We start from the raw sequence: 27,053 nt of genomic DNA, 5'->3' as shown, positions 1-27,053 counted from the left end.
ACACCCATAGTCGGGCCAGTGCTTCTGGTTGCAGTGGCCCTTGTTTGCTTGCCTCTTGAAATTATAAAGGCTCCACTGCATCTTGCTGCTCAGGCCCTTGCTCGTCATGGCCCTGTGCCAACCTGCAATGGACTCTCCTTCTCCTCATCTGGATAAGAGCCATTACCAAGGCAGGGTTGCCTGTAGCCTGCATGATCAACACCTCAGTGGATGTGTGAACAAATTGAAATGATACTTTAATGATACATGTCCTTTTCAGGTTTCCCTCCATCTCAAGGCCAACAGGCAAGTGCTAAGCTCTTCACCTGGCCTCCATCTAGACATGGCATCCTCACCCCCACCTTTCTAGATAAAGGACATCCTGGAGGACCAGAGAGGGTGTTCCTCCCATTCATACATTAATGCTTATGGAGTCATTGCTCTTTGACCAGTATGATGAGAGCCATGTGCAAGAAGTCTCAAGTGGACACTATTCTGCTTGTCTCCACAATCCTTGCGACTCTATGGAGACACTATCACCATAGAAAGACTAACCACATGATCCCTTGTCAAGCATGGCCATTTACCCAGGAGGTTGGAGGTTTGGAGTCCTGAGTTGGCTGCCCTCCACCAGCAGTGTACCTCCCTCCCTCCCTTCATCCCTGCCTCTGACTGCAGCCAATGGCAAATGGCACAGAATGAATGGCAGCTCTGCACCTTGCTGGGATCTCAATGTTATGAGACACGTGAGTCGGGAACAAACCTGTAGCAATGTGGTTTTCATCATAGAGAGGAGAACTCAAGTGAGCATCTTTGGCGCAGGCGTCTCATAATTATTAGGATGCCCCTTTAGTCACCCACATATGCTGACCTTGAACTCCACCCACATGAACAGACCCTCCTTCCACCTTGAGGGATTTCACTGACTGACTGACTGCATGGATGAGGTCAGTTTGGAAAAAAGGGTGTGCGTTATATTTCAAACTCACTCCATGGCCTTCTACCCTCCCCCATCACCCATTAGCTTCCCCTCATCACCCAATATCAGCATTTCTCTCCCCTCTGTCACCCCTGAACCTCCCCCAATTACCCTTGGCCCTATTACAATCCACCTCCAAATGCATTTCCTCTCCTCAGAGCCGTCCCCCGTCACCATCCCCATGCCCACCCTGACCATGGCCCCTCCTGTTATCTGAGTTAACTATATAGTCTCACTCCGTGACTCACCTGATGAGACCTTCACCTACCAGACAATCACCCTGGACCCACCACTCTACCGCATCCCATCCCCCTTCTGATTGTGACTGTTCTCTCCTATCATCAGTACCCTGAGTTCTCCCCCCAGGACCCCAGTGTCGACACCACCGACCCTGCCCTCAAAGACAATCCCCCCGCCCCCTACTTCCCTGGACACACTCACTCCCAGTTCCCTGGACATTATTCTCCCCCCACCCTTCCCCTGATGTTGCCGCCGCCCCCGTTTCCCCAGGCACTCTCCCCACCCTTCCCCCTTAAGCCTTCCTCCCCTGTCCAGCCTTCGCTCCACCTTTCCACCCTGCCCCGCTCCCTCCCCCACCTCTAGCCTTCGCCTGTCTCCCTTGTCCAGCCTTGGCGCAGTGTTTGCTAATTGCACTGAATAAAAATGAAGTTATGTGAGGCCCCCAAGAAAAATAAAGCAACATCAACGGACTTCAAAGTTGTGGAAGAGGTGAAGCTAGTGCGGTGCACGCCACTTATATACAGTCGTAAAACTGGATGTTCCAAATTCTTGCTAGCAGCAAACTTAATTTGGAGGGGGAGTTTAATTCTGGCGGGGTCGCCTTTGAATGAACACTCGTGAGATGCTAATGCATGCAAAGTTGGTTCCTGACATTGGTTGTTGGGAACTCAACATGCCTTTAACCCGCCTTGAAAGTCGAGAGAACAAAATTCCAACAGTTTACCCTGCCATTGGGAAACAGATTTTTTGCCTCCTGCAAAATTAAGTGCCCCCACCCACCACGGTTCCTGTCACTGGCACAAGTGGAAAATTCCGCCCATTGTTGGACCTGCACTCATCCAGGCAAGTGGGGAGCATTCCATCACACTACTGACTTATGCCTTGTACATTGTGGACAGGCTTTGGGGAGTCAGGAGGTGAGTTACTCACCACAGGGTTCCCAGCCTCTGACCTGCCCTTGTAGCCACTGTATTTATATGGCTAAACTAGTTCAGTTTCTGATCAATGGTAACCTCCAGGATGTTGATGGTGGGGGAATTCAATGATAGTAATGTTGTTGAATGTCAAGGGGAGATGGTTAGATTCTCTCTCATTGGAGAGGGTCATTGCCTGCAACTTGTGTAGCATGAACATTACTTGCCACTTATCAGCCCAAGCCTGAATGTTGTCCATGTTATACTGCATGTGGACATGGACTGCTTCAGTATCTGAGGAGTTGCAAATGGTGCCGAACATTGTGCAATTATCAGCGAACATCCCCAGCATCGGACTTTATGATGGATGGAAAGCCATTGATGAAGCAACTGAAGATGGTTGGGCCGAGGACATTCCCCTGAGGAAAGCTTGCAGCAATGTCCATAGGCTGTGATTATTGGCCTCCAACAAGCACAAGCAACTTTGTTTGTGTTAGGTAGGACTCCAGCCAATGGAGAGATTTATCCCTGATTCCCATTGACTACAGCTTTATTCAGGCTCCTTGATGCAACATTTGGTCAAATGCTGGTTTGATGTTAATTGCTCAAACTTAATTTTTTTTAATTGTCCAGAAAAGGGTTAAATATAATTCGAACATTTAAACTACTATTCAGTGATCGTCTAATGTGCAAAAGAATAAAAACCATCTGTTCTATTTGTTCTAGAAAATCATTTAATGTTCACACACTGCCCTCAGTAATATACTGTATTCTGTTGTGTGTAAGCTATTATAAAGTGTGACAAATAATATATGTGGTTGCACATGACCAGTTTAACAGCTTCAAATGATGCTTACATTTCCAGTTGTAAAGTGAATACTTGCCTATTGTATTTAATATTGAGCTGACCTGAATTCATCAGGTATAATTGGGACAGATCCTAAATTAGCTAGATGCAGTGAGCATGTTGAAGAAACGTGCAGCCTGTTTGAGAGGCATGAATGGAATAGATTCTCTGTTTCGCGTTATCCCTTACCAGTAGTCTCACTCATTGAGGTTTAGTTTTCAAAATAACAGGAATGAAGACACTATAATGCAGTCCAGACTGTGCTGCAGGAGGAATGTGAACATTTTGACTTTAAATAATATAAAGAACATTTTAAAAAAAAATTCTATTGGACTGTGGATTAAAATTACAACGGCTGCAGTTTGAAGGACATGCGTACTGAAACAATGTGAAGGAGGTATACAATGTTTCTGCCCTGGATCAGAGTGTTCCATGAAAGACAGGATGGTGCTGAGGAAGGATCTGGTCTAATGGGGAGCTGCCTGTCAACAACGTTTTAATTGGCTCCTGACCAGGTGACCAGGGTTTGTGTGAGAGCAGTGCAACAGAATAGCTCCTAGCCTGAAAGGAAAAAGACCTAAAACCTCCCTCTCCTGTGCGTGTAAGATTCCAGATTTTTCTCCTCATATCTCTGTAACCTGCTCTCCCTGAAAACCCCTGTCAAGAAGAAAAGGGAAAAATTACTGTTAGAAACATTGAAAGGCAAGTGCTCAACCAGTAAACTAAAGGCTGAAAGTGCTGGAAGACCATCTTGTGTCATCAGCAAAGAGCTGAAAGGAATTTGGGAGACATCAATCAAAATCAACCCATCGAATCCTGTACTCTGGAATTGGTGCTATTGAACTGTTTTATCCCACCCTTAAAATCCATGTTTTTGTATGCCTTATGTGTCTTGTATGTGTGTGTATAGGGATTTAAGAAGAGAATTTAGGTGATAGAGTTCAAAATTAGCAGTTCATATTTCTTTATTTTGCCACTGGTTAATGACAGCTTGTTCAATAGACAGTTATTTACTTATTATGTTTACAAACCTGTTGCTCATATTCTGCTAACCTAAATGAAACATTTAGGTGGGTTGATCAAACTTTTTACATTTGTCATGGCTCAGGGAGCAGTGGGGCTCGATATTGCAGCGCACTATCCCCAGTTAGCCATGACAATACACTGTGTGCTTGCACAGTGTTTAAGAAGGTGACCATATTGCTCAGCTTTCAAAACATCGTTATGTACCCCTTTTGGTGATTATAAAGAAAACCATTTTAAACATTTTCAGAAATTACTGTATCAAGAGTTTACATACAGATGCCTAATTTATATTATTTCACAGCCCTTGTGGGAGGGTACTTTGACGCCTTAGTTGCATATGTTGGGAGCAATGTATCTTTAAGGTTTTAAGCAGGTTGCCCTGGATTGCTGGTGTTCAGTTGGGCTGGGCATAAGACTTCCTGTCTAACAGAATTTCTGCAAGAAAGCATCTCCAGATAAATAATATCACGTTATTTTGCTATTCAAATGGCAAATAAAATTTTGTTGCTCTCTTCACTCGGGCCCGACACAAACATATATATTTTGTATAATTGACCCTTCGATATAACAGAGTGAAAACCTGTGGTGAATGGAAAGCAATGGGGCAGGATTTTTTCCTCAAGGGGAGGAAACAGAGGCTGGGACTGTTTCAGGGTCTTGAACACAACCACGGTGGGGGAGAAACAGTCACTCTTTGTGATTTTCTTGGGACACCGCCTTATTTGGCCTGGAGACAGGTTTGCTGACCAATTAAGGAGGCAGGGGCCAGAATTTTGACCTTGATGGGCGGGCGGGCCCCACCGGCTCGGCGGCGGGTGGGCAGCCGAACTCCGCCGCTGAAACGGGGCCAGCTGCCATTTTGAGTGGGCGGGCCAATTAACGCCTGCCCAGCGGCCTGCCCGATGGGAATTCCTGTGTGGGGGATGGAGGGATTCCCCATCTGCCAAAGTGCGCTCTTTCACGCATACGCGCAAAAGAGCGCGCTGCTCCCTGAGACTAAGTGCTGTCTCAGGGAGAGCGCTGAATGTTTAAAAAACTTTAAAAATAGAGAAAGAAAAACATTATTAACATGTCCCCCTCATTTGACACTGTCACACGAGATGGGACATGTTAATAAATGAGTGAAACTTTAATAAACTTTTTAAAAACTGAGATGAAACCTCATCCCACCAGTGGATGAGGTTTTATCTTTTTTCAGAAGCCCGCTGGGGCTCCTGGCCTGCCCGCCAGCCTTAAGGTTGGACGGGCAGGTCTTTCAATGAGCTTAATGATCCTGTCAATGGCCTCAATTGGCCATTGACAGGTCGGCGGGCGAACAGCTGATTTCGCTGTCCGCCCGCCTTTCTAAAAATTTAAATGGACCGGGATGACGTCTAGGGTTCCTCCCGACATCATCCCGCATCATTTTCCCGTCAGCAAGCGGGCCCCGCCCCCAAATCGCCAATGGGAAAATTCTGGCCAGGATCTCAAAACTGGAGGGCCGATTAGTGGCCTACAGCTTGAAAGAAACAGCCAGCTGAAATAGATGCCAAGTGAGGGAGAAGATGCTTCTAAATTGAGTTGTTCTCTCTCCAGCAATTTTAGATCTTAAATTAAAATAATGGATCTTGCGGCCAGGCCACCACTTGCAATATGTTTGGTGGGGAGAGTGCGAGGGTGCTCGACATGGTGACCTGTGGCTACTGGTGAATCCAGGCAGGCAAGGTGGGTCTTTATGGGAGGCCGTCTCCAGGCATCTAAACAAGCTCCAGCTGCCTGTGGAGACCTGGGGGCTGACTCCCAATCAGCCTCCCTGTAATTGGCCTCAGTAGGTCCTTATTGAGTGACATTGGCTACCCGCTGAGTGGTAGCCCTGTCACCCACATCCTGCCTTCGCAAAAATGACCTGGAGACAGGCTGGAGTTCGGGAATAGGCATGCTAGTCGGGGCTATTTTTAGCTCCTGACCACCTATGTTCCTGACCCAGGCAGGGGCTCAAAACTCAGCCCGTAGCTTCTGTGGACCTTTTGAAATTGTGTAACGGTTAGAATGAGCCTTAGTGGAGATCAAAATGCTTGCTTTTGCTCACTTGCCTAAACTTGGCAGTTATTGTCTTGAATATAGAAAATACTTGTACCAGGTTTAGATTGTGGGTTGACCTGATTGAGGTGGCTAAAAGGAGAAAAGGATCTGATAGGCTAGATACAGATAAAGATTTGACGGGTCATAATCTTAAAATTAGAGCTAGACCATTCAGGGATAAAATCAGAAACATCCCTTCGCACAAAGGATTGTTGGGATTTGGAAGTCTCCTCCAAAAGGTTGTGGGCGCTTGGACAAGTGGAACTTTCAAGATTATGGTGGACATATTTTGTTCAGTAAGGGTGTCAGGGATTTAGAACTAAGGCAGTAAAATGGAGTTGTGGTACAATTCAGTGATGATCTCATTGAATGATGGAGCAGGATTGAGGGTTGAGTGCTTTCTTCCTGTTCCTATGTTCCTACCTAGGAAGATATATTTTTGCAGATGAGTCAGTTTAGTTCTGAAAAGGTGCCTCAGAGAAGGAAATTTACAATTCTCACCAGCCATGAAGAACTTTTATGCCTGTCAGTGAGCTTGTTTCAGGGTTTAATGTTTTCATTGTACAACTTAAAGAACAATTACAGATGTAGACTGAAAGTTCTCCATCTGCAAAGTAGTTCAAGTTTGCAGTACCCAAACTATGGTCTGTCATTCAGTGGAGAGAGAAAGGTAATCGAGTTCAGCAAATCAATGTATTATGGAAATACTAGAAATACGTATGGATAGTTTCATTTTTGAGTCTTCACTGGAGTTTTTCTAGATTGATATGTGGCATAATACATATACTTGAAAATAAAAAGATTGCAGGGCTATGGGGAAGGAGCAGAGGAATGGGACAAATTTGACAGCACTTTCAAAGAACTAGCATGATGAACTGATTGATCACCTTCTGTACCGGAGGGTTCTACATGTGCTATTGTGCAACATGTGCTGTCATGGGATAACTTTAGCTTCTATTTTCTGAGTGTAAAACTTGGTCAAGAAATTCCTTGGAGCGAAAAGGCTGGTGAACAAAACTGTGTTGGGTTTGAGGTGTTCTGGTATGCCTATTAGAACACGTAGGCCTGAATCTTCTGGTCAGCTGCGGAGGTGGGCCTGCTCACCGATGCATAAAATGACGCACAGTGACGTTGGGCATGTGTCCCGACATCACTGTGTGTCATTCCGATCTTCAGTTCGGTGGGCGCGCACTGGAGTCGGCTGCGCGTCCGCCGACCTGTCAAACACCTATTAAGGCCATTTAAATGCCAATTAAAATAATTCACAGGGCTGCCCGTCCAACCTTAAGGTTGGCGGGCAGGCGAAGAGCCCAGGCGGCCTTCGCATTTTTCGTAGAACCTCATCCGCGGGCGGGATGAGGTTTCATGAAGGTTTTTAAACTTTAATAAAAAATTTTAATAAAATTCATAGACATGTCCCAGCTCATGTGACACTGTCATATGAGGGGGCATGTCCGAATAATTTAAAAAAATCTTTTATTCACTTTTTCACAATGAAATTAAACTCCCTGAGGCAGCTCTGTTCCTCAAGGAGATTTCTGCGCTCTTTCGCGCGCAGGCCCCGACTCAGCCTCTTCCCATCTGCACAGGGAGCGCTCAGCACTTCCGGGTGCGCGTCACGCTGGGTGGGCCTTAATTGGCCCGCCCACGTAAAATGGTGGCGCCCAGCTGATCGCGGGTGGCGATCGGCTGCGAACCTGCCCGCAGCTGCGCCTGCTCCCGCTCAGCCCCGCCCTTGACGGGGAGAAAATTCTCCCCATAGACTTTTTAAAAACTTGTGCTTTCAGCAACCTTTGAGCTCCATCAGAACAGTTGTGCAGGGTTATAGCTAGCAATTTGAAATTTGTATACACCAGCTGATCTGTTTCAGCACTCCCCAGGAAACCAAGTATCCGTGGCCTCCTGCCCCTGGGATTTAAACATAGACACCAACCTGGTAGACATTTGTCATCCATCATTGGGATCAGCATAGGAAAGCAAACTGGTGTCAACAGATGAGACAAAATGGTGGTCTATGTCTCTCCAATTGATTTCTTCACTGCTGCTTAGATGTGTTGAAGTAATTGATGAGTCTCATAAGATTCTGTACATGCAATGCAGCTTCCCTAGCCTGTGTTCTTTTGTTATGCCACCCAATAAACCAAAAAAGGGCCTACTTTGTTAGTGTTGTTTTGCAGTGCTTAGTTTGTATCACAAGAGTTCACTAAAGCATTTACTTACACAGTCTATTAATTCAAAATTCTTTAATTAGAATTATCTAATAATTCAAATTAAGCACTAAATTTCCATTTTCCAATGTTATTTATACTGCCTGATTAAAATTGTGTAGTAATTGAAATTTGTAGTGCAGAAAATTATTTTGAATTGTCAACTGTATAGTGCATAAACTGGTGGTTAAGATATTGACTCCAGTATACCAAATAGAATCCTTTGTACATTTTTTAAAGGAGAAAATACTCCTCATCTTCTATATTCTTTTGTATTTGTTTTAGATACTGTGTGCAGTTACATAAAGGAGAACTATCTTTTCAGCGCCTCAACCTTGGTGACGTGAGCGAGCAGTTGGGCTTGACTCCAAATGTGATTTATTTGTCGGATGGTAATGTGAGTGTACACAAAGAGGTGGGAAATGGGTCCTTCACTGTGGTCACAAAGAAAAACTGCTACTTGTAAGTGACTTTCATTTTGAGTGTGCCATATGAATATTGATAAAGTGAGCTGCAATGATTTTCATGCTCAGAGCTCTCCAGAGTAACATTTCACTCGTAAGTTATGTTTGATCCTACTAAAGGAAGCATTTGAGAATTTTAAAATACATTCTACAGAATAGATTTTCAAAGGGGGTACCTTGGGCCTGATGGGACCAGTGAGGAACCAAGTGCTGCATGAGGTCATCAGACTTATGTGCTGTCTATCATCTTTTTTTTATTTTTGTATTAGTTAAGTCCCTGACCTGTTAGTTCTGTTGCTGAGTACTGAGTAAAATAAAATATTTCTGCATGGATAGGACCATATCCAGTGAGGAGATGGTAATCTGTTCTAGAAATTAGGACTGATGTTCTTAAGATATTGTTGATATTTTCAGAGTGTTCCCATATAGAAATGTTCAATAACCACAGTGAGTATTATAGCACCCTTCATTTCAATTAGGTTTCTGAGAAAACTAATATTTTAGTTCACAAGAAATCTAATCCATTTATTAAAGCTTAATGCATCTCTTCCTATATTTTATAAGCTTCAGCTAGTGTCCATTCTTGAAGATACAGATTAACTGGAGCTCCTCGCCTGTTTAAACTTCACCATGAATTTTCAATTTGAATTGATGAAACTTGCAAAACATTCAAACTCTCATCATCTTGTTTCAATGACAGCGTTTCACAGTTAAGGCTGCCTCCATACTCTTCATTGTTGTTTATGAAGTATTATTTGTTTTAGCCCCATTATATCGGACTGTATCAACAGAGACAAAAGGTGAATGAAGTGAAAAAGAGGAAATGGATAAATTGATTTTAAGTGTTGTTAAAACACTTATAAAGCTGATAAACTACTATGGTGTGCTGCTTCCAATTTTGCATTGTTATAAGTTTAAAAAGGAGGCGTTTGTTATTTTAGACTGTTCCAGTTTAGCTGTACATTGCCAAATACTGGAACCCAAATTGCCTTTTTAAACTGTTTAAATTGGACAGAGATATAACCATCAGGCAAAGACTTAGACACCACATCAGTAAATAGTATTGAAGTGCATTGGTTATAAGCAAGTTTAAGAAACTTATCAACTAACAGAGGCAGAATATAGGTAAAGTATACTTATCAGTGAAACTCTACCACCTCCACACTTTCAAATGGGTAATCAATCCAAGAGAACTGAACGACTTGAACTCCTCACACTGACAGAGAAACAGTCACTACACCTCCTGGGATTTCTACTGGTAGGGAATCCATCACTGACCTAATCCCAGTACCAATTACTCATCTGCCTTGAAGCTTATTGGAAACGAACTTTGCACTGATAAGATACTCAAGTATCCCCGAAGATCTAAACCGGTTCTTCCATACTTGATGTACACATGGATGGTTCTCGAAACCCCTTTTTTTACACTCAGAAGATGTTGTAAGCCCACCTCAGCCAAATTGTTGGAAATGGCTTATTGGTCCATAGTTTGTCAATAATGTGATGAGAGTTGAAGAGGAGATGTTACACTCTCCGATCCCGCAACGACCACAGAGACTCAGGCTTCCTTTTAACCAGTTTTATTCAAGCATATGCACGGGAGCTGCAATCATCCCTAAGTATGAAGACCCAGCTCCCAGATTGATTACATTTCATTACTTTTGTACTTTTTCTTATCATAATACATTTGAGTACATTTGAATACATCCAGTTGGTAACTGACACACCTGTTCCATTATCTCTATCCTATTGAGTACATAAACATGTGATTTTGCTATCCAATTATTCTAAAGGATGTAAACATAATTATACTATCCAATCAGAATTAAAATACGTTCGCAAAGACCTTGGTTCTTACAACTCAAGACTGTTTATGTTTCATCAAAGCCCCCTCTTTGTCCATTGTTCATCTTGCCATATCTAAGCTAAACCATTTGTCCTCCCCTTGTCTGAGGGTTGAACATACTTAATCTAACTTTATGCCATGTTTTATCTCCAGTCTAGCTCTCAAGGCTTCACTGCAACATTGCACCACTTGAATTGTCCTGCCTGACAGAGGCTTTCCTCCCTGTTACTGGACATTAGCTCATCTCTTGACTTCTGTGTAAATCACACAAAAACTCAAAGCCTCTTTGCATGCAATGTCCATCTGGTTATCCTCAACTGTTAATATGTTTAGCATCAATGGCTGCCTGGAAATTTTAAGTATGTTCAGCAAATTCTCACTGTGTTTTTTTTTATATATATATTTAATTCCCCCCTAACAGAGTTAACCGCATAGGTTCTAGCTAATTTTGCACATTGGCATAAACTTAGGACAATGCCTTCCTTTAAGCCACATCTCTTATCTTAATGTTTTTACAGGAGTCCCATTCATTAAGATAGACTCAGCAATCAAGGACAGCATGTGTTCCCAATAGGGAAGGAGTCCAAGGCTTATGCCATTTCTTTCCCAGCTATTACAACACTTTAATTTTCTCATAAGAAAAGCTAATGGAGAAATGCAGAAATAACATATAACAACTTCTAATCAACTACTGATTATTAATTATCCTTCAATTCTAACTTAATTGAGGTACACTATTTGGTCAATCATCTGTTGCTAGTCAGTGGTTGCTTCATAATACTGTTTTGGGTTAGCTTGACGTAAAAGATTAACAACATCAAAATGGCTTCTTATCTCAGTGTTAGCACAAAATGGTGTTTAACCTTGTTAGCTTATTACAATGAATATAACTCAAATTAACTTAGAAATGGTTGGGTTGCACTAAAATCGAGTACCCAGACTTACTTACAGCATGTACTATTGCCAATTTAGGCAATAGTCAGTTATATTATTTTATAGATAGGTATTTACAGGCACTGGTTTCCATGAAATCGATTTTAAGGCTTTTCCAACATTTCCTTGAGTACAGGAACAATGGCCGGAATTGTCCAGTCGCATTGCCGGCGGGCGTCATGGCAGATGTGAGCAGACAATGTAGCAAGAAGGCCAAAAATTGGCTTCACGCCATCGTGAAACCAGTTTGCAACCATCCGCTTCACCTGTCAATGGCAGGCTGCATTTCCTGCTGTCCAATGTCGGGAATTTAATTTTCATGCATTTGCATCTCATTATTGTGCGCTCACGCCAGGATCATCCCCCCACGTCAAATTTACCACCCACGTCGGCGTGACTTCAGAACGGTGTGCTTCATGTCTGCGTTTGTTTAAAAGGCGTGCAGCTGGTGAGCTGAATTTTGAGGGGAACTCGGAGGTAAGTGCACAAAACCTTACACAGCACTTGCAAGTATCGCCCGTAGGACTTCAAGGAAGAGGCGCCACGCATTCGGGGGGTGGGGTGCACAGAGAAGTTGCTTTTTCTCGGCTGCCTTTGAGTGCAGTGCCGGGGCTTGGGCTCCAGTTCGGGTGAGGCCGGGGTGGGGGGGTGCTGGGAGAGGGGGTGTGAGGGAAGCGGTCACACACTTGGCAAAGCTTGTCAAAAGCGAGCAATTTTCCGCAGCTGAGACCATTTAGCTGCAGCTCCATTGACATGCATGGGGTCGGGCCTCTGAAGCTTTTCTGCCCATTCAAGCAATGCAAAAGCGTGAATGTACCACTAAAGGCGACCAGGGGTAAAATCTTTCCCTCAGTGGGTGGGCGCATCCCGATGTCAACGCACGGTCGGCGGGCGCACACTGGATTTGTCAGTGCGCCTGCCGACAATTAAAAGGCCTATGAAGGCCATTAATAAGGTTACTAAAATAAATTTTTCACTGCCCGTCCAACTTTATGGTTGGTGGGCAGTTGAAAAGGCCAAGTGGCCTTTGCACTTTTTAGGAAATTTCATCCACGGGTGGGATGAGGTTTCCTAAAGCAAATAAAAATTGAATTAATAGCATGTCCCTGTTCACGTTACAGAGTCACATGTTTTATAACATTTTTCATCTCTTTATTTCTTTTTAAACTCTTTATCTCCCTAAGGCAGCTCTGTGCCTCAGGGAGATTATCGAGCGCCCACTCGGGCACATGCACAAAGTTCGTGCTTGCCCCGCTCACCCTCCTCCCTGAGCCCGCACAGGCAGCACTGAGTGCTGCCGCTTGCTTTTCATGCTGGGCGGACCTTAATTGGCCCACCAGCCTGAAATCGCCTTCTGGCCTCAATTGGACCGCAAAGCCGGCCCGAATACGGCAAAATTCTGCCCCAGAACTTTGCACCCCTCGGGTGCAGACTGCAAATTAATGTGCGTTTTAGGGGAGGCAGAACAACTGGCCGACTGGACATGGCGCAGTCACTGGTGGAGGCACTCAAGAGCCCTTTGCAATGTATTTATTCAGGTTTGGACCAGTAACCCTCATGGTTCAAGCTAAGAGTGCAGCCTTGCAGTGTGTGTTAGGAGAATGCCTGCACCTGAGCTGAGAGCACAGCGTGCAGTCCAGTGGCCCAAGCTGCCGCCAATTGGTCCTGTGGAGTGGGGCAGAGGTGGGTGGGGTTTCGGACAGCCATGAAGCGCACTACACACTAGCTATCCAAGTGGTGGCCAGCACTCTTCGGCATGCATGATGGGGCCTTCAAACTTAACCAAGAGAGGTCCTTAGGACACATATGCTAACCCACCTGTCTCTCTCTATGATCCTGCAGGAGGAGAACATCAGGATTATGGAGCCTGGTATTTTGCAGTATGCCTCATGGCTTTTAGAGACCAGAGAAGAAGAAGAAGAGAGCGGTGGAGGTGCCTGACTCAGCAAAGGGCGAAGCACCTCCCTCAAGATGAAGGGGCAGCAGGGCCTGCTGCACACACAGCTGAAGATCCACAGTGAGCTGTCACTCATAGGCGTTTCGCTAGACCCAGGGTCTATGGACTGTGCTTGTCATTCCTGCAGATGACTGAAAACCGGTGCCACCGAAGACTGTGCATGTCTAGGGAAACGGTCAGTCACATATGCCAGCTGCTGCAGGATTTGGTGCCACGGAGAAATGGAGGGCATCCACTGCCAGTGGCTGTGAAAGTGACAGCAGCGCTCAATTTTTATGCCAGTGGCTCCACCCAGGGATTCACAGGTGACCTGTGCAGGATCTTGCAAGCCTCCACGCTCAAGTGTATCCAGGAGGTCACGGACACCATCTTTGCATGTGCACAGAACTTCGTGCTTTTCGCCTGAGATCAGGAAAGCCAGTAAGCAAGAGCAGGAGTATTTGCGCAGATCTCTGGTTTTCCACAGGTGCAGGGTGCCATTAGCTGTACTCATGTGGCGCTTAGATCTCAGTGGCAACAAGCAGTCAACTACATCAACCACAAGGGCTTCCACTCGCTGAATGTTCAGCTGGCCTGCGACCACCACAAATGCATCCTACAGATCTGCGCATAATTCCCAGGGAGCGTCCATGACTCCTACATTCTTAGCAGGTCTCAGATCCCTGACATTTTCCAGGGTCCACAGAAGCTGCAGGGCTGGATCCTCGGGGACAAGGGCTACTCGTGGAGAGGTGGTTGATGACGCCCGTGCAGTGGCCGCAGACTGCGCAGAGTGATGGTATAACTAGGCTTAAGCTGCGACCTGGACTTAGTTGGAGCAAACGAGGATCCGGTGCCTCGTCAGGTCTGATGGAGCACTGCAAAACAGCCCCCAGAGGGTGTTGCACATCATCGTTTCTTACTGTGTGCTACACAACCTGGCACTGCAATGTGGGGGAATATCTGGCTGACAAGCAGATGGAAGAACTGCATATCACCTCCGATGAAGAGGACATCAAAGGGGATGACGGTGATGAGGTCCTCAAAGGCGGTGAGGCAGTTGCAGTGGCCAGGTGAGGCAGGGGCGCTCGGGAGGCCCTCATAGCGGCAGGATTTGTGGACGATGATGACGAGACGCAGTGAGGACAGTCTGACATCCTCACCTTGCATCTGTGAGCGTTTGAATCCTGTGTGGCTGAATGCAGCGCACATACCCTCAGTGCTCAGGCTTGTGTCATGGAGACGCAGCGGAGGCCCTAATAGTTGCTAAATTCCAAGAGGATGATGACAACATGCAGTACGGACCCTCTATAGATTCTCACATAGCCTCTGGGAATGTCTGAATCCTGTCTGGCTGAGGACGCTCTGTGATCAGGGTCATTTCATCGAGATACAGCCATGAAACTTTAACTGCACCTGATCCTTTGTCAACCTTCAGCCTGTACACTTCAGGACCACATCGTCACTGGACAGAGGTACGAAAGATGTGGGGGGGGACCAGCCCCACCTCAAAAGGTGCTGAGGTCACACAGAGAGAATGATGGAACTCTGTGACGCCTGCCCATGACATTCTGGCAACAATGACGAGCACCATTGAGGTGCAGACATCAGTAATGTGTCTAGTGAGTGTGAAGTCGGACCATCATTTTGGTCTGAAGATTACACATAGCACAGGCCCTGGACTGAAACACCTGCCTTTATCTTGTGCAGAAAGGTTTCACATCTGAATGATGAGAACACTGCTCATCATAACAAGGAGCCACAGACAGGGAGACTTTCTTGGGAGTTTATTTACAATAGTGAACATTATGTGCAAGTGATTAACACCCATATCTAAGCTGTGCACCTAAATCTTCTTAACCTTCCTTACCCTGTTGCTACAAATTGGTGCTTCCCAGACATCTGCAGTGGAGGTGGAGGCAACCTGCTGACTGCAAAGCCCTGTCTATGATAACTTCATCGTGTATCTGCTGGAGGGCCAAGATCTGGAGGGCTCTGGCCTGCTTTGGATGTCCTGCTGTGGGTCAGCTGCACTCTCCTCGGCCTGTGGAGCTGGAGCTGTGGGGGTCACATGAAGAGGAGATTTGGATCGGCTGGACATTCCCAGAGTCACCTGGGTGTCGAGCTGCTGATCCTCCTCCCTATGGGTGTCCGATGGCCCCTGGCTGACTCCTTGAGGAGAAGAGGAAGCTGGACTGAGATCGAGCTGCCCCGCACCCCTCCCGCGCTGACATGGTTGGAGACCAACTATGGCATTAGCTATGGAGTTCAGCTGGCACAGCAGTGCAGAGCCAACGTCTTGGACTAAGCTGCCATCCTGCCAGCGTTTACCTTGGTGCGTTGGCATGCCGGCGCTATCACCTCAGACTGAAGGCGGATGGACTCCTCCATCATCCCTTGCAATCTGTGGAGTGCACCAGACATCCTTTCCTGATGTTCCTCTCATTGCCTTTGCAGCTCCAACAACTGATTGAGGACCAAGTCCAGAGGCTCATCGGCTGACTCGGGCTCAGCAGATTCCTTGCCTCCAGCAGCCCTCCAAGTGCCAATGACCAAGGATGTCCCTGCCCCTCCGCCTGCTGTGGAACAGATTGGGTGTTGTGCTCACCAGATTGTGTGCCCGAGGCTACTCTACATTTAGGTCCCACCGAGGTGTGTGTCGCTGCGCTGGTGGAGGGTGTGGCTGAGCGCACTGATGGGTCTTCAAAGGTGCTGCCCTCAGGGTCCTCATCCGAGGTGCTCTCGGCACTGGGGTAGGGGTCAAGGTTGCCTGAGGGCGACGTGTTAGATGTGCCTAGGACGGAAAGTGGAGATTGTTAGTGCTTGGCATCTGCATTGAACACAGAACGCTGTGCTCAGAGTAGCATCGAGAGAGGGATAATGTGGTATAGGATCCTCACGTGGATGTTTGCCACTGACCTCCCCATCACGCAGGAACGGTCCACGTCCTCTCCGGTCAGCCCCAACATGCGACGCTCGAACAGAGTGAGGACCTTGCCTGGCACTCCACCCCTGGCCTGGGACCTCTCCCATTTACTGTGTGTGATCTTGTCCTGTGTAAAGACAGATGGAGAGAGTGTGATCAAGGTACATGCCAGGCCAAATGAGAAGGATGCCAGGCATGCGTGTGTGCTGAGTGGAGCCATGGATCAGATGAGGAGGCTATCTCTGGTGGAGATGAGGCCAGATGGAGATGTGAGGCTGTGTGTTAAAGAGTGAGTGGTGATGTCCCTTAAGCTGGCAATGAGTGAGATGCCATTGAATGTCTGATGACCTTGTGAGTGGGTGAGTCAAGATTGATTAGATCGTTGACTTACCCTGGTGGCACGGATGAGATCATTTGTCCGTTTTCTGCACTGGATGCCCGACCTCTTATGTGCAGCATTGGCACTGACCACCTCTGCCACTGCCTCCCAAGCCGGAGTGCTGAGACTGATGGGCCTCCTGCGGCCAGAGTGGGAGTAGAGGACATCACGGCGGGCCTCCACGGCTTCCAGCAGGCATCCCAGGGATGCGTCACTGGTAATCCGGGGGCTGCACTCTTCTTGGCTTTTACGCCATGTCTTCACCGGAGCAGCCCTGGGCTGCAAGCATTGAGAAGTGTGCGAGCGGCTGCCCAGCATGAGGATATGATGAGGTAACGGTGTGGGGGGCCAATCAGAGGTCGGCCACCAGTGATCCAGTATGTTTCCTGTGACTGCATAATTTATGAGGCAGGAAGGGGACGATATGGCATGAAAACCCGTCATTGCGGCTGGCTGGTAAAATGTCTTTTTTCATGCTTGCTGTCGCACTTATTGCAAATCTGGAGCGATTCCACCCAATGGCTTTCTCCTGCACTCTCGCCCACAACACAGCAGATGCATTTAAAAGGCAGTGAGGTGTTATGTTCTGCATAGTTCATAAGCAGCTATATGGAACATTGAATATGATTGATAAATTGTAAAAGTCATAATAGGTTATTTAAGGAATTTAAAAAATCAAATTACTCAAAGACTGCTAGTCCACAGGACGTCTCAGTTCTGTACCATGCACCACAAAGCTCCTTTGACAAAAAAGAAAATGTCGACACTTATGACATTTCTCTTATATTAGAGGAGAGCTGTCACATGTGTTAACTTTTACCGGCCTCTGGACAATGAAAATGGAGACAGGAGGAGTTAAAATTCTGGGGAACCAGTTTGGGACAGTTCCCTGTCGCTGACATACTGCCTGGGAAGTTTCACAGTGGTGGGCTGGGAGGCAGATCAATTGCCCACTCCACGGGCACAGGATGCCAATTAGCTGATTAAAGGCCACATTGCGGGCTCTTTTATGGGGCCACCGGCATTTTGCAGACGGTGGAGCAGTCCCCCACCACATGAAGAAACAGCCAGCTTCACAGAGGTGGTCTCCCTTAGGCAGTCTGGGAGGCCATCGGAATGAGAGGCCTCATACCCCATGATGGGGGGGGTGCTGCAAGCAGGAAGGGCAGCCTCCACAAACCCATTGATCATCTTTGAGGGTTTTGCCCTGTGATCGGTGGGGCCTTCCTTCTCGGCCATCCTGAATTTTAGTTCTCTCTTACCCTACTGAGCGCGCTTCCATCTTTAGGTGCCCCTAGGTCTCCGAGCTGCCTTATCAGTGCCCACCTCTCCTGGTGGTACTGCTGAGGCATCAGACCTGCCTGTCACTGATTGGATGGAGGGCAGCAGGAACCCACTGGCTATCCTTCATTGGATGGTGGGTCTGCAGGCAGCCAAATAGAAGGCTGCCTGTGGTAAAATTGCCAAGCTGGTCGCATTATTGGCAAGTGCGGGCTTGGGACCTGCTTTTCAACCTGACATCAGGGTCCCGATGCCCTGGTAAATGGTAAGGGTTGGTAAATTCCAACCCTTTAAAGATTTTGTCATGAGTCGGAAACCTGAAATGTGAACGTAGAAAGTTTTATCTTACTCCATCCAAATACAAAAATATTTCAGATATTTTGAAGCTGTAAAACCATAAGATTATTTTGTGGAAACATGGTGATTAAACAGTCTTGTGGAGTTCAAAACTGATTTAAAATCTAGTTACATTTTTCCTACATTGAAAAGAAAGCCTTGGTTCAGTGGCAGCACTCTTGTTTCTGAGCCACAAGGTTGTGGATTCAAGTCCCACTCAAGAAGCTAGTGTATGATGGTACACTATGGTACTGTGGAAGTGCAGCATTGCCAGAGATGCTATCGTTTCGTTGAAATTCTAAGCTAAGGCCCTGTCTGAATCTCAGGCGGACAAAAAAATCCCATAGCGTCGTTCAACTGAATCCTCACTTAACAACTACTTTCGACATCCTGAGGCCATAAAAGGCTCATATAAATTCCTTTCCTGTCTTTACTAGTGTGGATAAAATGGTACAGTGTTCTGATCAGAAAGGAGATCTGGTGGGTCCTGGTATGTAAAGAAAATCGTTTGTTTATTGCTTGGCTGCAGCAACAAGGGAGTAAGGTACTGTGTTGCATTAGCAGAGTGACAGAATATATATTATTGCTGTGTAAACTGTTGCTCAGACCCCTTTTGAGAACTGTATGATGTTCTGGTTAGAACATAGGGTAGGGTAGCCAGAGGGGGCAGAGATGAGCAAAACAAGATTCTTTGTCTTGGGAACTTGAATCCTGAGGAAATATTAAGACAGTTGGACTTGTTTTCCTTGGATACATGCCTGTTACATTTGGTTTTTCTCTAATAGTTTTTTGTTGCATAAATGTTTGATGTTGCTTTTCTTATGCAGACTATAAAAACTGAAACTAATGGAATTTTATCTTGTCATAGTATATTCTAGCACTGAAAATTATTCTTCATCAAATATTCCTTAATGCATTTCATGTAGTTCACCCAATGTGTCTCCAAACATTTCAGGAGACAAAAAATGTTAGAGCACTTTGTACAGGCAATTAAATAAATCGGGGATGACTGTTTAACAGCACCACCTTTTGATAAAACCTTGAAAATGACACTGTTTCCGATGGGAACATATATATATATACACACACAGCTGCCTAGAGAATCCGATATTCCTTTATATAATTCCATATTCCTCTGAGTTTATATCAGAATATTGAACAGGACTGCTGAGTGACTGAAGGAAGTCCTGTGTTTTAAGGATACTCTTGCCTTTTGTGGTTAAAATAAGACCTTTGGAGTCTGTATTTTGTAGAAAAAATCTAAAGACTGAGCCTAAAGACACAGCAGGGCCAGGGAGAGAAATCATGGGCTTTGGTGATTCTCCTGTTTCTGGGCCACTTTATTCCCTGTCTCCCACTTTAATCCTCCCCCTCAATCATGCATGATATTTTTCCCCCTTTCAGGATTCACTAATCAATTTACCAAACAATCACAGAAAGACCCTAGTAAAATGATAATGCCTATTGTTGGCATCTGGTTGCAAATATTGTCCATACAGCTTGGCTCGTTAATATTAAGAGCAGCAACGATATAATGCTGTGTTAGTTTGTGTGCGTCTATAGGTGATCTCACCATGACTATTAAACAAACTAGAAAGTACGAATTCTACTTTAACAGAATCATGCAACATTGTTAATTTGACTGGGAAATATCCCACTAGTTATTTATAACATGTGCAGACAATAACACTGATTTTGTTGACTGCCTCAGCCCTCATTAACATGTTCTGAACATTGCACCATATTGACAGTGACAGTAAATTCATATTTGGGGGAAATATTCTATACTTGCAACCCAGATAAACTGCACTTTGAGAAGTGTACAGCATTTAATCTTTTGATTGAACTTAAAAGTGGCCCTCCCAATACTCCCATCACATCCCTCCACCCCTTCGCCACACCTCTCACCCCACCCCATCATCCGAGCCCCCCACACCCTCACCCCATCACCTCCCTCACCCCACCGCCCTCCCTCCCACCCTAGCAGTATTCAACCAGCGGTGGGTGGGGGATTCGCCACATGGGGAGCCCACGGAAGCAAACTCTGTCAAGGTTGCTTGATGCCTTCCAGAGGGGGAGGGGGGCCCCTTGTACAAAGGCATTGAGTGCCTGATCGAAAGACATGGCATTGGGAAGTGGAAGCCATCCCGCTGCCCTTTCTTCTGACCTCCTTCCCCTCCCCTAACTATCAACCCCCTGCCCCACCCCCCACCGCAACCCCCTTCCCCTCCCCTAACTATCAACCCCCTATCTCGCCCTCAGTTATGGCTTGGGGTCCATCGAGGCCTCTGGAGGGGCATTACCGGCAGTTGCCACCACATCTGTTGATGCTGACAGGCAAGGGAGATTTATCAGCAGCTCTCAGGGTGGGGGTGTCTAATGGGCACTTAATTCTGGCAGGCCTTGCCCAACAGAAGCAACGTGGGGCTCCCACCAGTTATCTAGCAGATAGGCAAGACCCCATCACCAATGTTAAATTTTGTGTGGTGTACCCATCAGGGTGGAAATAGCAATATTTGAAATAAAGACTCGCTTTGCTGTGAATGAAGATCCAATATTAATTTATTTAGAGACAGAGGAAAAGGAGTAGACCATTTATCCTCTCAAGCCTGTTCCACCATTCAGTGAGATGCTGGCTGATCTGTGACCTAACTCCATATGTCCACCTTTGTCTATAACCCTTTAATACCTTTGGTTAACAAATAACCCGTAACGCCTCTGCTCCACAAACACCTATTAATGTCTGATTTTAAAATTAACAATTGATCCAGCATCAATTGCCATTTGCAGAAGAGAATTCCAAACTTCTACCACCGTTTATGAGTAGAAATGTTCCCTAACTTCAGTCCTGATAGGCCTGCTTGTAACTTTTAGGCTATGTCACTTAGTTCTAGATTTCCCAGCCAGTGGAAATAGGGTTGATAGAGAGAAACTTATCAGTTCCCTTTAATATTGTAGTAATTGTAGCTTTAAGGAATGCAGTGACTGTAGCTTTAAGACTTATTATGTTATATAGTATCACGTGACAGTGTGAACAAATCAGTGCTAAGCTGGGGGAACTGTAGAGTGGAAGTTCTTCTTGTTGTGAAGCTTGATGGAAGCATGTAACTGCTGCTGAAGCCTACAAATAAAGTTCAACGTTTCTGATGAGAAACCTGTCTGGAAAATCAAGTCCATAACAAACTGGCAACGAGGATGGGATCGGGTCCAGCATTGTCCCTTGACCAGCAACTGTGAGCATCTTGCTTGAACAGAAGAAAGGGAAATATATTCACCAGGTATGCTGCAAAGTTCAAACAGAAGTAACAGAGCGCTGTCGTTTTGAGTTTTAAAAAAGGGCCCGAGCCAAATGGCTGAGAATTCTCCCGTAGCACTTCCAACACTTTTTCAAAAAAGGACCTGCAGAGGCAAAAATAAAATGAAAGAAAAGAGAACCTGTACTTAAAATGTAAAATAGATGGCAGCCCCACAAGCTCAGTAGGTTAGAGAAGCTAGCACATGGCTTCAAGTAAAGGAATATTTAAAAACAACCTGCAGTGCACAGTAAAAATGACTGCAGAGTTAAAAAAAAACGCTTGGTGCAGAATTGACAGCTTGCAAGTTAAAAAAAAGGGCAATCAGAGCAGAAAGCCATGCTGCAGTTTTAAATTTAAAGAAAAAAAATGGCTCCAATCGGATCACGAGGCCGCTGGGTCACCTGAAGTGTGGGACATCCAACATCAAAAGAACCTGCGGAATTAGTTTTAAAAAAAGATTAAAAACCTGCTGAATCGCCCAGAAAAGGGAGAAGAAATCGCTGCTGTGTTTTTTCGAACAGGAATGAAGTTCTACAAAGTTTTTTTTAAAAAGCAGCCACATTGCCGGTGAGCCTGCCAAAACATGAAATGCACGGGAAACTCAAAAATAGCACAGAAAGGCTGACAGCTGCAGAGACAGCCCGAACAAAAACAAAAACGGTGACTGCTCTTAATACGCAACGCATTTTAAGTGTTAAATACAAGAAAAATGGCTATGGGCAGAAAATTAGAAGAGACTCCAGAGAGAGGGCAATTCTGCCAAAGGGAACAAGAGATCCCAGAGGGAGGGCAACCAGAAAATAAACAGTTGAAAGAACAGTTGATTGTCCTTCAAGATAAAATGCAAAAAGAATGTGTCACCATTCAGCAACATGAAGAAATAAACACTGTCTTAAACAGTAGAGTGAAAGAACAGCAGATAAAACTTGAAGAGGGCTCAGGGGAAACCCTAGTCATCGAAGAGGGCTCAGGGGAAGCCTTGGTAAATCGGAGAGGGCTCAGGAGAGGCCCTGGTAATTGGAGAGGGCTCACAGGAAGCCCTGGGAGTTGTATATAGCGGGATACAGCCAGGAGACAGGTGATCAGGGAAACTCCAAGGCAGTTCCAGCTCAGCGAAACTAGCTGTCTAGCAAAGAGTTGAAGAATCAGCTGAATGAAGCTAAAGAGGCATTGAAAGGAAAAGTCATATAACTTTCCAAGATGCAAGCGGTTACCTGGTGTAATAGTTTCTGTGAATGGACTCTTGTCATACCACGTAGAAGTGGAAGGCCGGATCATCCGCAAATACATGGATCATTTGAGAAGAAGGGAGAAACCCCAACAAAATGATGTTCAGCCCTTAACCATTGTGGAACCCATGGTCTCTTGTTGAAATTGTTCAACCAAGGATAGACATGCCAGATGTCTCTGTTGGAGTAGATAACACTGAAATGCCTGTGCCTGAAGAGGTACTTGGGCCTGAATTTTCCCTCGGCGATTTGGGGGCGGGGGCCCACTTGCCAACGGGAAAATGACGCGGGATGACGTCAGGAGGAACCCCCGACATCATCCCGCCCCATTTAAATATTCAGGAAGGCAGGCGGACAGCGTGATCAGCTGTCCGCCCGCTGACCTGTCAATGGCCATTGACAGGATAATTAAAGTAATTAAAGGCCCTGCCCGTCCAACCTTAAGGCTGGCGGGCGGGCCAAGAGCCCCAGCGGGCTTCTGATAAAATATGAAACCTCATCCACTGGCGGGATGAGGTTTCATGTCCGTTTTTAAAATCTTAAATTAACTTTATGTGAGATTTATTAACATGTCCCATCTCGTGTGACATTTTCACATGAGGGGGACATGTTAATTTTTTTTAATTTTTCTATTTTGACACTTTTCACTTAGTCTCAGGGAGCAGTGCGTTCTTTAGCGCGCATGCGCAAAAGAGCGCACTTTGACAGTTGGGGAATCCCTCCCCCCGCACAGGAAGCGCATAGCGTTTCCCGTCGGGCAGACCGCTGGGCAGGCCTTAATTGGCCCGCCCACATAAAATGGCGGCGGGGCCCGCTTTGGCAGCGGAGTTCGGCTGCCCGCCCGCCAACCTAGGGCAAAATTCTGCCCTTGATGTTGCTGTGGTTCCAGAAAATCGGAGTAGATGACACTGAACTGCTTGTGCCTAAAGGGGTACCTGATGTTGCTGCAGTTCCAGATAATGTTGATCCTGTAAGAGATTCGAAAGTCCTGGAGCTATGATGTTCTACCCGGATCAGGAAACCTCCTGAGAGATTGAACTTATAATTGCATGATCCGTGTATATATTTATGTCATGAAGGTATATGTGCTTGTAAATACGAACTATACAAAAAATTTAAATGGGGAGGAATGTAGTAATTGTAGCTTTAAGACTTATTGTGTTATATAGTACCACATGACAGTGTGAACGAATCAGCCTTAAGCGCAGGAAACCTTAGAGTGGGAATTATTCTAGTTGTGGAGCTTGACAGAAGTATGTAACTGCTGCTACAGCCTGTAAGTAAAGTTTGATGTTTCTGATGAGAAATCTGTTTGGAAAATCAAGTCCATAACAAATATATTGAAAACATTGATCTTATCATCCCTTAATCTTCTAAATTCCAGGGAATCCAACCTTGTTTATGCAACCTCTTCTCATTGTTCGACCCTTGGATTCCGGGTATCATCCTGGTAGGTTGTACTGCCTACTGCCTCCAAGGTCAACATATTGTTATGAAAGTGTGGTGCCCAGAACTGCTCTTGTACTCCAAGTGTGATCTAACTATAGCCTTGCATAGCTGAAACATGACTTTTAACACCTTGGGCAGGATTTTTAATTTGGCGGGCGCCCGTGATCGGTGGGCTCGGGAGCGGCTGAGGAAAGGACCCCTGACCCGCGATTGGCCCCCGACTGCGCGCTCAAAGGCTCAACGCTGCCGGGGTGGGGGCGGAAGGAGGGCGAGCGCTGAAGTCAGCGCAGGCATGGGGGAGCACGGAATGAAAACTCCCTGAAGGCAGGGAGCTGAAGAATTTCAATTCCAAAAATAAAGATTTTAAAAACCAGGAAAAAAAATGCCCACGCATCAGAATCAGTCACCGGAACATATACCAGATGAAAATTCTGTCCATACATTTTTATTTTTTTAAATTTAATAACGGAAACCTCATTCTGCCCGTGGATGAGGTTTCCTGCAAAATTCAAAGGCCGCCTGGCCGATTCGCTGCCTGCCAACCGTAACGTTGGACAGGCAGTGAAAAATCTCAGTTAATTGCTACTTTAATGGTCTTAATAGGCTTCTTAATTGTCGGTGGGCACGCTACTGACTCTCGCGCGCACCTGCCAACCAAAATATCGTGTGAGTGCGCGATGACGCTTGGACGCTCGCCCAACATCATCACACACTATTTCACGCTCGAGCAGGTCGGGCACACGCCAAGTGAAAAATTCTGCCCCTTGTATTCTCATCCTCTAGATGCCTCAAAAATGTACAAGTCACCAAATACCTGGGGCAGATTTTTTTTTAGCTATTTCTTTCTAGAAATATTAATGGTACTTCTATCATTGTGAGAAGTCCCCTATTTTTGAAACTTTGAAGTACGTGTGAAGCTAGAGTATTTTGGAACACTTCGGTAAAGTATTCGTCGCCTGTTATGATGATAACGTTGATGCACATAATAGTTCATTTGATTTTTCTTAACCTTAGATTCCGAATACCAGTCACTGACCAGTTACAAAGTACAGAAGATTTAACAAAGTGCCGGGATGAGTGGGTTGATGCTATTGATAAGTGCTGTTTGCACTGGAAGCGTTTATCACAATCACAAACACAACTTCTTATAGAAAATAACTTGATTGAGGTTATACCAGATACACCATCCACAAAGGAGCCTCCTTATCAAACTGTGTTAAAACAACCTAACTTATCTGCAACCTCAAACCTGGAAGGGGAAAAAGAACAAAAAGAGGATGCAGAAAAAGAGGCAGAGGAGGAAGAAACGGAGCTTACTTCTGCAATTAAGAAAACGACTGTGGAATTGCCTTTAGAAAAGGTCACACTCCCCCTTGTCACTCAATGTCTTCCAGGTCCAACTGTGCCTCTCCCTCCCCTGCCGGCAACCGCTATTCCTGTACCTCCTCGGCTTCTGCTGAAGAAATCGAGTGGTATGATAAAGAAGACTAAAGCATTCCACTGGGATGTAGTTGCCCCAGAAAAGGTCAGTAGTTTCTGTATTCCCTGTTACCTTTTATTCTTGTGTCATTGTTTTTAATGCCAATCAGCAGCTGTGTCTAGGGACACCATTCTCCACAAAATCAAACCACGAGAGGTTGATACCACAAGATCACAGCTTTGAGTCTGTTGCAATCTGGCTGCGAATATCAGCTTGATTTATTTCTACATTTGTCAGATTAAAACTTGCCAAACTTACCACTGGCTTATCACAGTCAGTTTGCTGTTTCTTCCTCCAAAGTGTTTAAAAACAAATCAACAATTTAAATGACTTTTTTATTCAAGCTGTCACTGCAGAGGTAGTAGGGGAGTAGAAGGGGTTGTACCGAGTGGAAGAAATCAAACTGCCTCCGAGAAACAGGATGTTGCTGCAAGGAGTTTGTTCTGATTTTCATCTCAATTGTGAAAACATTTTAAAAAGCTTCCTCTTAAAAAAACTAGACTTCAGATTGTTTCTGTTTTATACTACCAGTTGCTATGATCAATGGATATAGGCCAGCGAACTTTTCTTCATCAGTAGTTATATATATTTGACAATCACTGGAGTCATATTCAGCTCAAAAGAAGATGTTTGTGGTTGTTGGCGGCCAATCATTTCAGCCTGAAAGCATCACTGCAGGAGTTGTCAGAGGAATATCCAAGGCCTCAACTGCTTCATCAACAACCTACCTTCCACATAAGGTCAGATGTGAGGATGTTGGTTGATGATTGCACAGTGTTCAGTTCCATTTGCAACTCTTCAGATATTAAAGCAGTACATGTCTGCATGCAGCATAACCTGGACAACATTCAGGCTTGGGCTGATGTGTGCCGTGAATGTTACTTGCCCCATAAGTGCCAGGTTAATGACCATCTGCAACATCCTGGAGGGGTCACCATTGACCAGAAACTGAACTGGACTAGCCACATAAATAAAAACAGAATTACCTGGAAAAACTCAGCAGGACTGGCAGCATCGGCGGAGAAGAAAAGAGTTGACGTTTCGAGTCCTCATGACCCTTCAACAGAACTGAGTAAAATTAGGAGAGGGGTGAAATATAAGCTGGTTTAAGATGGGGGGAGGGGTGTCTGGCTATAAGAGTAGGTATTCTTTGATGAGTGACTCAGCTCTTGACTGCCCAAAGCCTTTCCACCATCTGCAAAGCCTGAGTCAGGAACGTGATGGAATAGTCTCCTTGCCGGGATA

The 27,053-nt window shown here is 45.5% G+C and overlaps 1 protein-coding gene across 1 annotated transcript in view; it reads left to right on the top strand.

Moving 5' to 3' along the window:
* LOC144688604 (uncharacterized) overlaps nt 1-27,053 on the top strand; it is a 144,183-nt gene that overhangs the window by 47,314 nt on the left and 69,816 nt on the right. Inside the window, exons 6-7 of the mRNA XM_078555373.1 lie at nt 8,539-8,715; nt 25,343-25,853. Of these exons, the coding sequence (XP_078411499.1) occupies nt 8,539-8,715; nt 25,343-25,853 (688 nt within the window). The remainder of the gene's footprint in view (nt 1-8,538; nt 8,716-25,342; nt 25,854-27,053) is intronic.

The sequence above is a fragment of the Cetorhinus maximus genome, chromosome 13, assembly GCF_964194155.1.
Source record: "Cetorhinus maximus chromosome 13, sCetMax3.hap1.1, whole genome shotgun sequence".
Taxonomy (NCBI): Eukaryota; Metazoa; Chordata; class Chondrichthyes; order Lamniformes; family Cetorhinidae; genus Cetorhinus; species Cetorhinus maximus.
This window is presented reverse-complemented; position numbering and strand designations above follow the sequence as displayed.